The sequence below is a fragment of the Anoplopoma fimbria genome, chromosome 24 (genome assembly GCF_027596085.1).
Source record: "Anoplopoma fimbria isolate UVic2021 breed Golden Eagle Sablefish chromosome 24, Afim_UVic_2022, whole genome shotgun sequence".
Lineage (NCBI taxonomy): Eukaryota > Metazoa > Chordata > Actinopteri > Perciformes > Anoplopomatidae > Anoplopoma > Anoplopoma fimbria.
In genome coordinates, this window is record NC_072472.1 from 17,391,459 (window position 1) to 17,403,827 (window position 12,369).

At 35.4% G+C, this 12,369-nt stretch overlaps 1 protein-coding gene across 1 annotated transcript; it reads left to right on the forward strand.

The window, feature by feature from the left end:
• The first annotated feature begins 828 nt into the window (after positions 1 to 828).
• On the forward strand, positions 829 to 9,701 carry glra4b (glycine receptor, alpha 4b). Its single transcript, XM_054626414.1, has 9 exons — positions 829 to 887; positions 1,526 to 1,653; positions 2,374 to 2,441; positions 4,369 to 4,592; positions 5,548 to 5,630; positions 5,723 to 5,860; positions 5,958 to 6,172; positions 8,512 to 8,670; positions 9,432 to 9,701. Exons 1-9 carry the CDS (start codon positions 829 to 831, stop codon positions 9,699 to 9,701), a joined length of 1,344 nt encoding a protein of 447 aa, XP_054482389.1.
• The last annotated feature ends 2,668 nt before the right edge of the window (positions 9,702 to 12,369 follow it).

The following is a 12,369-nucleotide window of genomic DNA, read 5'->3' on the forward strand; positions in this document are numbered from 1 at the left end:
GTGTACTGACACCTAACAGAAACATGTTACACTTCAGTTAATTGGAGATTTATGCCCTCATCCTTTCTCCCTTTTGAATGCAACAACATTCTTGTGTTTCACCCTTCTGCTTCCATCCTTTGTCTTCAAACTGCAGTCTCGTAGGATGCTCTTAATTTTAGGCAATTCAGTTTTGATTTAAATGATCAGATCTCTCTTAAAGATAAGTAAACACATTTACTCTATTAGACAATATATACTCATGGTAATGGCTTTTCATTACAACAATTTATCACCATAATATGGAAAACAAAGTAAACAGCCAACATGGAAGATATGAGTGTCATTTAAATGTCTGTGAATGTTCTAATTTAGGGACCATAATCTTTTATAATGTCAGTGAAAGATTGTTCATGGATTTGAAAACATGATGCCTTATTTTAATATATATATTTCTGTCTTTTAATTACATAATATTTATTTGAATAAATAGTATTTATTTTCAGGGAAAAAAGTAAATATTGCTGCCAATCTGATGCCATGAGGAAAAGCAGTGTGGGCCACTCAGCTTTGGAAATGGTCGTGTCCCTTTAAATATTCTTTGAACATGCATATGCCTATAAAAAAGAGATGAAGCTTGAAGTCATCCACACAAACACAAGGATTTTGAATTATACAGCAGCAGCTTCCTGTATTTTACACTTACAGAGAAGGAGGGAGATTCGGCTGAGTCCAGAACACAGAGCCTGGCTGGAGGAGCAACAACAAGTTTCCTGCATCACTGCTTTTATTTTATTTTTCAGTTTTTCTTCTCTCCATTGTTACATTTGTTGTTTCTACTAACTAAAAATGGTATTCTACATCTTGTGTGTGCTGTGGATGTCATCTGTCATATTTCTGCAATGCAGGTAAGGGACAATTTTTAAGTTGTATTTTTTTGGAGAAATCTGTAATTTACAGTTTGGTTAGCCATAGTAATGTATTGTAAATTCATGTTTGTTTGAAAATGTGATTATTATATCTAAAAAGATTGGTAATTGCGTATTAGATGATCTCTGGGATTCTTTGATCCAGGGGCACATCAGTATTCCTGTTCTCTTAGAATTGGATGCATTACATATGCCTTATCTATAATTAAATGAAAACAATTTAGTGAAAATGTGCCTTAATGTGAGATGCAGGGTTGAGTGAACAGGAAAAAGAAGCTTGTGTTTTATTTAGGTGATTAGGTATGTGCCAAAGTAATTTCAAAGATAAATTGAACTGGATCTTTGTATAAAATTGTTAAATATTTATATAATAAGTAGTTAAATACATGTAATCTGAATCCTGTTAAGTATACTGAATATGTCACCTCTTAAATTACAAAATTCATGTGTTGCCAACCAGTAAAACACCTTTCCAGTTTAAATTATCGTTATTGCAAACCTTTATTACAAATTAGATAAAAGCTTTCCTGAAGAAGAATTGGAACTATTAACTTACTTAAATATTACATTAAGAAAATATCAGTACACCCCGTGTAGATTGTCCTGTCACCTTGCAGGTCTGTGCTCTGTAAGGAGATGAAGCTCCCCAGCAGGGCAGCTAAGCCCCCCTCTCCATCTGACTTTCTGGACAAACTGATGGGACGCACATCTGGCTATGACGCTCGCATCAGACCAAACTTCAAAGGTAAAGCACCGTGGTGTGCAGTAGGAGGATCTCCTCGGTCAGGACAGGTGTGGGAAAGTGCCATTTGCATACCATTTTGGGCAGTGAAGTAGCACAAATCCCTCACAGATGGGTCAGAAGTAAGAGGTCCTGCAGGCTAAGATGTGTTTACACAGGAGCCTTTTTGTCACGCGTTGTAACTGTTTTTATGCTGACCCACAGCCGTAGGTTATGATGTTTTTACCCAGACTTCTCTTTCTTATTTGTCAGAAATGTGCACTTTCCCCACAGGCCCCGTTTTAAGTCCAAACTTGATCTGAGTGAAGCCAGCAGACTCTCTCCGACAAACTCCCCCCTCACTCTCTGGGGTCGCATTTCATATATATTTCATACATGTTCCACATCTTTGTCAGTGCATGCTAGGTAAATCCCGGTTGATTATCTATAAATACACTAATGTGACTAAAGGAGAATCAATAAATGATTGCCTCTAAGGAAACGAGCCCCTGAAATATTTAAAGTTTTGGGGGTCGACATATGGACTTTGCTAATGAGATGGTACTGAAAATGACACCACAATTTCATGCTTGTTATCTTTGATAAGGTTATTTATCAGGACAGAGCATGGCATTGCCCTTTACTGGATTAAATACTTCATGTGATCCCCTCAGAAAAACATCATCAGTGGTAATTAAGAATCCAGTGTGACTATAATGTTTGATGACAATGTGCTTCTGCCAGGTCCTCCTGTCAACGTCACCTGTAACATCTTCATCAACAGCTTTGGATCCATTACTGAAACAACTATGGTAAGAATTGTATTGCAGCAGATAAACTAAGAACATCTGCTTTGATCATCTGGTTGTTGGATGTCAAACTTTGACTATCTTAATGCAAAAATTCTGTTCACTGTGACCTTCAGGTGTCACTGCATCATATGCAAACAATTCAGCAACAAATGTGACTACAAGTCACAATTCAGGTCCTCAGGCCAATAAATGTAACACTATTTTAAAAATATAAAATTAAGTAGAGTCAGTGGAATCTTATGATATGGACATTACTAAAGTAAAAGTTTCACACTTTCACTGGTTTTCCACAATCAGGTTTTGTCGTTTCTTGACAGGTTGTTATGGTCAACATGTGCTACTGATTCTTGTCACAGAAGTTGGGTTATTATTTTTCACCACTGGGGGAAGAAGTACTCAGATCTTTGCTACTCTTTTACTAAAAAAGTAGCAGAACTGATTACCACTCAGTAGAAATACAAATACCACAGTGTAAGAATAAATCTTACATTTAAAATTTTACTTCAATGATAATCCCTAAGTATTGGCATCATCAAAGGTAAAAGTAGCAATTAGAATGGCCCATTTCAGATAAATATTATATATTAGATTTTAATTATTGATGCATCCATGTTTAAACACATTTAATGGTGCAGATGTTTAAGATATGGCTAATTTAAACTACCTTATAAACTGCTGGCTGGGTAGCTTTATCTATGATAATGTATTATCATTTATTTGTTGATTAAATTATGTAATAATACCATCAACATAATATTAATCTGGAGAGTAACTAATAAGTAAAGCTGTCAAATAAATGTAGTGGAGTAAAAATAAATGTATCAGATGCATCTGACCCTTTGATGTTCAATCATTGGAAGCGTTTCTGGCGCTTCTCCCTCTGTTTAGGAGCAATACTCATGGTGACATAACGTACTGTTGTTAGATTATGACTAATGGATGACTGTAAACACCATCTTGTAAGTTCATTATATAATAGCAGCTAGGATTTTCTCATCTCTCTGTCTCAGTCAAATAAGGGAAATCCTTTATTTATGTGGCCCGTGGTTAAGTGTTTAGTGTTGGGCATGTTTTTTTATCAAGACTAATGCTTTTTCTATCTGGGGAGAGCCATCAAATTTTAAATGATGAAATTGTAAGTGGAATTGTCTGTCGTTCAGGTTAAGAGCACTCATGCCTCCTTGTCAGTGTTTATTTATTTCGTTTTAGTCACAAAAGAGTTTGTTTGTTTGTTTGCGTGAACAGTGGTCCTCACCTGCTGAGATACGCTGCAGGTTCATATGCTCTTAAATGTGATTAATTCCTGTTTAGGTGATCTTGGCCTTCTTTACATTACATTACATTACATTACAGTCATTTAGCAGACGCTTTTATCCAAAGCGACTTACAATCAGTAGTATATTACATATCATTCACCCATTCACACACTGATGACACCATCAGACTCTAACTAACATTCATGCAACATCCAGTCCACACCGATGGCAAGCCTTCGGGAGCAACTTGGGGTTAAGTGTCTTGCCCAAGGACACATCGACTGCCGAAGGCGGGTATCGAACCGGGTATCGAACCACCGATCCTCTGAATTGAGAACTACCTTGCTCTCCACTACACCACAGCCGCCCCACAATTTTCTCACAATTTTTCTTAAAATGAAAACATACATAAATGTATAGACATATGCAAATAGACAAAATACTATTGAATTAAGAAAACAACTTAACCAACACATGTTTTCTGAATCCGCATATGTTTTGTCTATTTGCTTGTGGATTGTTAATTTGCGTTGAGCTCTCAGGACTACGTTACTTATAAAAACTCATTATGATATCTACCATGGCACAATTGCCACTTGTGGCTATATCATTTGTTTCAGTCATTAATAACTATTTTCAAATGCCAATTATGACTTATCTCCCAACTTTAGGACTACCGGCTCAATGTATTTCTGCGACAGCAGTGGAATGACCCTCGACTGGCCTATAAAGAGTATCCGGATGACTCTCTGGACCTGGACCCCTCAATGTTGGACTCCATTTGGAAACCTGACCTGTTCTTTGCAAATGAAAAGGGAGCAAACTTTCACGAAGTTACAACAGACAACAAACTGCTTCGTATATTCCACAATGGAAATGTCCTCTACAGCATCAGGTGATCTGTTTTTTAAATTGCTAATTTTGCTGAATAATGCACCAAGATGTAACTCTATCAGACATTACAAATCCAGTTCCATGGTTTGTCGAGTGCCAACTGAACATGAACTTCTGGCTCTATGAGTTGTAGTCTTAACCCTCTAAGTGTACGGTCATGCAACATGTTTGTTTCACTCCAGTTCAGTTCAGTTGTCATTGTATTGTCCAACACCCACTTTGAATAATAACTGCAGGCTAAGACAGAATCAGGTCAGCAATGTGGCACTAAAGCAGTTGTGAATTGTAGCGTAATGGTTTTCATTAGAATATAAGAAAGATGAAGCAATGTATAAAGCCTTATTAGCAAATATGTTAAACATGAACTAAACGATCAGTTGCTTCTCTGGTCACTGAATCATAAAAGCAACCCCTAAACTAAGGGGATCAAACTGAAAGCTGCAAGTAACACTTAGCAACCAACAAAATTATGAAATGTCATAGTCATAGTGTCAGAAACAAACAAAAAAAAGATTTATGCCCTCATTTAGTTACGCACCTATAGCTAGCCACTATATCTAGTGGACCACACTGAATCAAGATCATTTGCATCTGCAGTATTTTTAATTTGTGTGAGATTCTTCACTTTGTCTTTGCTGGAATAAAGAGAAGAGGTTTCCTTAAAAATGAGCAGCAAAAAAATATATAATGTTTCAACAAAACAAAGCAGTGTGAGGAACAGAAACTCAAAGTATAGAATGATGCGGGGATGACATATTTTTGCATATTTGTTGACCCCTGACGTAGGGTGAGTGTGCAGGAAGGAGTTCAGTCCACATAAGCATGAGACAGTGCTGTGCGGTTTAGTGCCGTGGGCTAGCTGGGTCTCCACTCATGAGTTGGTGTGTGAGGGTATCACTATTTCATTTAAAACTCCATTCCACTACCATTATGGTGTTGTTGTCTTTGTGTTCCAGGCTGACCCTTACCCTTTCCTGTCCCATGGATCTGAAAAACTTCCCCATGGACAGCCAGAAGTGTACAATGCAGCTCGAAAGCTGTGAGTAAATCTTTGAAGGCAGGATTGAAAACACTACAAACAGATTTTGTTATCATTGCATACAATATACCTTCTGTCTGTCTTTCTTCTAGTTGGCTACACCATGAATGATCTAATTTTTGAATGGCTGGATGTGGGAGCAGTGCAGGTGGCTGATGATCTGACGCTCCCTCAGTTTGTGCTGAAAGAGGAGAAAGGCCTCGGCTACTGCACCAAGCACTACAACACAGGTACATGACGACCTGCCAAGGAACATCCTTGATCGTAACTGTCAATAAACTTCTAATAAGACTGTCAGTTTGCACCTGTATCTCCTCCCGTGGTTAGGTAAATTCACCTGCATTGAGGTCAAATTCTACCTGGAGCGTCAAATGGGTTACTACCTGATCCAGATGTACATCCCGAGCCTGCTCACCGTCATCCTGTCCTGGGTGTCATTCTGGATCAACATGGATGCGGCTCCGGCCAGAGTTGGACTGGGGATCACCACAGTGCTCACCATGACGACACAGAGCTCTGGGTCCAGGGCCTCCCTGCCTAAGGTGAGTCACGGGTTGGGACACTTTCTTGTACAATACGTTCAGACATAATTATAATGTCCTGGTCATGAAAGATTATTATAATTTTTTTTTAATAATGTTTATGTATACGTTGCCTATATGTTTTGAATAAAATTACAGATCTGTTAAATTTTGATGTGTTTATGTTAACCCTATGATGTAATGATGAACATAAACATTTAAAACAGTACCTCATATCAAAAAGGTTGTCAACCCGTGACCTATATGCTAACTTTTTTATGAGATATTTAATGTGATACTAATATGACATTTTTTATGGTACGCTTTACTATTTCGATGGCTTTTGCCAGAGAATGACTTTTAAAAATGTAATCGTAATGACATACTACACATTGAATTTTACTACATACTATGGCTTTTAATGACATAATTCACTTTTTTATGACTTTTTAGGATATATTATTATGTGACATTTCTATGACATTTTTTCATGACTTCCTGCTCTTTGACTCTCATGACTCCTTACGAAATACTGTACTACTTCTTTTCATGTTATACTATACATTGACTTTTTAATGAGATTTTAACCACATTCTATACTATGACATTTTTTAATGGCATACTGTAATATTTATTTTTTTACTTTTTCATTACATACTATATTATGACCTTTTTATGACTTGCTATACTATGAATTATGAACAACATACTATGCAATTACTTTTTTCTGACATTGGGTACTATGACCTTTTATGACATTTCTTTGGACATACTATATATACTTTTAGTTTAGTTTATTTTATTTTATTTGAACAATTGAAAAATATAAAAAAACATAACATAGATAAATAATATTACAGTGTAGGAAAAGGCAGAAAGCCCACTGGGCTTATTTGAAGCCTCCACCTATATAATATAGCATTTTTTACAATACTATAATGAATACAAAAAGAATATTTTTTTTTACAATACAAAAATACAAAAAGAATATACATATGGAATAAAATATTGTTGAAAAAACATATCTTTTTACAAGATATGATTTATAATAATACATTATAAACAACAAAAAAACAAAGAATAAAAATGAAATGTGTACTTTTTTTTTTTACAGCATGCTGTACTATGACTTTATTACTATGCCTTACTTTTTAGACATACCTTGATATTACTTATTTTTCTGATTTTCTTTCCTGATTTTTTTATACTTTGACTTTGGATAACAAATTTATGGCATTCTATACTATAACATTTATTTATTACATTTTATTATGACATATTATAATGTGACTTTTCTATAACTTGTTTATGACATACAATGCTATTACATTGTTATGACTTTTTAAATGACATACAGTCTCTTCATACAGTCTTTTTGCATGATATCCAGTGCTTTATCAGACATACAATACTATAACTTTTTTTAATTAAATACTATACTATGACATTAATATAGCATACTATGCTAATCATTTTGTATGACTTCTTTACGGCATATAATAACATTACATTCTTGGCCCAATATACTATGACTTTTTAGGACATTTTCATGGCATACTCTACTATGACTTTTTTATGATTTTTAATGCCTTAGGAATTGAAATAGACAGGACTGCATACATGGTTAATAACGCAGAAATGAATGAGGTACACAGATACTTTTGTTTTAATAAATGTGCTAATGCCACAATGTAAAAATACTCCAACACAAGTAAAACATAGAAATTGTTAAAAATACATGTAATTTGGCAACTGTTTTTACAACTCTACTGTAAGTATTAAAACTAAAAGAACTGGATCTGCAGAATGGCCCAAGTGTGAAGACATTATTGTATATATTGTTGCTCTTTTTTGTGCAACACCCTTACCTATGACCTTTTAAATGACATACTCTTCTATGACCTTTTAAATGACATACTCTTCTATGACCTTTTAAATGACATACTCTTCTATGACCTTTTAAATGACATACTCTTCTATGACATTTTTATGACATTTTTCAGCAGAATATCCAATCCTTTATCAGGATTTTTTTTTTAAACTAATAAATAATACTGGATTTGTATCAGTTAGTTATTAAGTTATTGCATCATAATACATGTTATTGCATCAACTGCACTCTCGCAACACTGGCAGTCCACATAATGAATAATTTACTTTTAAAACTTAAATAACTTTTTTTTTTAATCTAAGACTTTTTATATATACAGTGTGGTTTTGTTAAATTGAGTTGTTAAGTGTAGTATGTTGCTCTTGACACAGAGTTTGTAATTCCATGTCCTTCGTGTCACCGCCTAACATGGCATGAATGCTAATGTTGACTGAGTGGTTTCACTGATTTGATTTTCACGCTGTCACAGGTGTCCTACGTAAAGGCAATAGACATCTGGATGGCGGTGTGCCTTCTTTTCGTGTTTGCTGCACTACTGGAGTATGCAGCCGTTAATTTTGTTTCCCGGCAGCACAAGGAGTTCTTCAGACTCAGGAAGAAGCTGAAGGAGCAACAGCGGCAGAGAACTGTGAGTGCAACCCACCCACTCAGCACCTCGGGCGGCTGTCACCTGCTATTCCCTGGGCCCAGCTATGCACGAGCACTACAACTCAGCTGTGTGTTGCACTCCAGCCGGGAAATACAGAAATCACTGACCTGTAATAAATTCAAGCCATCATCTTATTCTACTGCTCTCAACATCTTGCTGCCTCACATGTGGAAAGAATAATAAGGGCGAAAAAGTCGACCAAACTTTGAAAATAAAGTATTTCCTAAATTAAGAGTTGTGACAGTAGCTACAGGATTTATTAATACCTTGTAACATTTATAACACATTACCAAAAAACATCTGCTTGAATCCTTAATATGTATTTATTTATTAGTTGGGATTATGCAGTGCCAAGGAAATTTGTCTCATTTCTAAATAATTTCAGACTTGTTTTGGATTTCTAAGGGAAAAGACGATGATGCTTGCTGATGAAGATGATTTGAAACACACATACATCACACAGGAGTTTTGTCAGGGTTGTGATGCAGTCTGTTTGATGATTCAATTTAGGTGTTGCGTTTTTTCCCCATCAGCAGGGAAGCGGAGACAGTAAGGTGAAAGGAAAAAACATGTCAGGAAACAACGCTCCTCATGGGAACGTAGCCCAGCAGTGCACTGCCTGTGCCAGGGTGTGTACTGTCGCCTTGTTCTGTTTAACACCAGCTAATCACTGGCATTAGGGTACCTGTGTGATTCTCTGTGAGAGCAGATGGTTATTCTGTGCTGTCTTTTCCTTCCAGGAGGATGAGCTGGCGCAGCAGGGTTTACTGTTCCAGAGTTTTGGACTTGCCCTGTCAGGAGGTGCACCAGAAATGGATGCAACACCGGTCTTTGCCGATCTACCTCCTGGTTTAGGCTTCTACGACATCCGCAGGCGCTTTGTGGATCGGGCAAAAAGGATTGATACCATCGCCCGAGCGGTTTTCCCCATGAGTTTCCTCATGTTTAATGTGCTCTACTGGCTCACCTACAAAGTTCTACGACATGAAGACCTTCTAGCCGCACTGTGACAATACAAAGACTAAGGACTGTAAAGAGACTGGATACCTTTTAATTCTGCTCTCTACATTGAAACATTTAAAGCTTGAGAGTCCTCAGCTGTGCCATGCAAGATGCGTTGGGACTGCATGTCCAGTGCCATTGGGACATTCCATGACATGGAAGAGTCCATCAATTTGTTTGCATTTTGTAATACTTCCAAAGAAATGCACATTTCTCAGCACTGATGCTTTATGCATTCCACCTCAGTGTACAGTATGTGTGTGCAGTCAGTATATGCAGTAACTGTAGCTTCAGTGTAGCAAATCCTAACCAGGCCTACATTTTTATTTTACTGGTGCCATGGTCAACTATGTCCGGAGCCACATGTTTCATAGATGGCATGTATCACCTCAAGCAGGAATTACACTTTGAAAGAGTAGCAACTCTTATGTGTTTGACACTGATTCTTTACAGGCAAAAACATATTTTGTTTCTCTGGAGGCTGCAGAAATCTCATATTGAATGCAATTTTTATGAAATTACTATTTTATCCAAACTAATTAACAGTTCACATTTCAAACCCTCCAATAGCACAATTTAGTACAATATCTGTAAAAACCTTTTCCTCAATTTGTTTCAAATTTTAAGATATTTAAATGTTATATTTAAGAAATTAAGGATACATTCTCCATAGATATTTAATTGTGACTACTACATATTTGATATAATGGCATGGCACACACATAGCCAAATGTAGTAGATCTTTTTTGACCTTTTTTTTCTGTTTAACAAAGCCCAACTAAGTTGCAGACTTTAATTATTTTTGGTCTTTAGAAACAAATGTATCCTTGAAATTGTTTGTCGGGTCAATACTAAATAAAGAAATTCTCTAATTTTAAATACTGAATGCATCATAGTGTGACCTTTATTATGTATGACCTTTTTTAAATTATCATTGTTCACTATATCCCTAAATGTAATACAAGAAAACATGTTTTCCTCTGCCAGGATCTAAATCAAGGGATCACACTTAATTATCAGCTGTGATGTTCAAATTTTAAACTATGACATCTCTAAGGCTAGAGGAATTAAACCAGCAATTAAGTAGCTCTCTCTTGATCTGTTTTCCCCCATAATACGTTCCTCTATTAATATTGTTTTCTTCCTCACTCTATTTTATGAGGTAAAAGTGCAAAAATACACTGACTCTTGAACTGTTCCGATGATTAGCTCAGTACTTCACACTGTAGGGGTTTTTAACATACTGCTACTTCATCATCTTTTTCTACACATGCCTGTAGACTGGGACCATCTCTAGAAACCTCTTTGCTGTAGCTTAGCTGTCAAATTCATATTTTATTTGATGTTGCTTTCACATGAATATACAAGAGGTGCAGTGCAGACATCAGCACTTCTGTGTCTGTGTGAAACATAAATTGACTTTTTTCTAAATAGTGAGGAAATTATTAGAGCATCCATCATATTGAACCATTAAAGTATTTGCAGATATCAAGGCTAATTTGAAAAAAAAAGTTTGATAACTTGTGATTGTGAGATTCATATAGTTGTTGAAGGGGCTATAGTACATATATAATTACAAATATCTTTTTTACATAACAACACATCTTGTCTTGAAAATTTCGAAATACATCTTTAGATTACTAATTTATTCCGTTACATTAAGCTTATCTTTATCAATGTCATTACTATCAACTATTCATCTTATGCAGCAGCTGCAAAATAAATGACCTATACTCAACGTTCACTGCTTCTCATCTGAGACTTTGTATCTGTAGCCACTAGAGGCTGCTGTTGGTTGTTTTATGTCTATGTGAGCAACATTGTCCTCTGGTATAGGCCACATAATATACAACAGCATTAAATACTTTCCATTTAACTCAATGTGAGTATCTATTGAATTCTATAAGTGTGGTTTATGATATATTCTTATTATTTGCATAAAAAAAGCAATGTCTAATACTTAATATAGCATTTATATATTTCTGATTGAAGCTTTGAAAAGCTACATGATCTGAGAAATGTTAGCCTAAATTAGCCTATGGCTATGTCTCAGTGTGAGTTAGTTATTGAACAAAAAAACTAAAGCAATTAACAAAGATCAACATGATAAAGCAGAGGGTGATTTCACTCACGTTATAGTGTCAGAGAACAAAAGTTAATATGGCCTTGTCCTGCTCGATCTCTTAATTGTGGGACTTATTAAAGTTGAAGCATGTCAGGAAAGTTGTTACAACAAAAATAGTAGAAAAGAATGATAAAAAAAGTCAAAGCATAGAATGTAAAAAAAAAGTCATTAAAAAATCAAAGTGAAGTTTGTCAAAAAAAATAAAAATATTATAGTATACCAAAAAGGTACTAGTTCAGCATTTCTCTGCAAAGTATGTAAAAAAAAGTCAGGTAATAGCAAAAGTATAGGTAGTAAGGAAAAGGCATTAAAAAGTCAGTGTGGTACGTTATAAAATAAATATATCCTAAAAGTGCCATAGTATGTATGTAGAAAAAAGTCAGTAAAAAGTGATTGTATAATATGGTATGAAAAAGTATAGGGAAAAAAAGTTAAAAAAAAATGATGGTATCGTATGAGAAATAAAATAGATAAAGGTATAGTATAGTATGTCGAAAAAAGTCATAGTATTGTGAAAAAAAGTCATATTATAGAATGTTGAAATAAGTTAA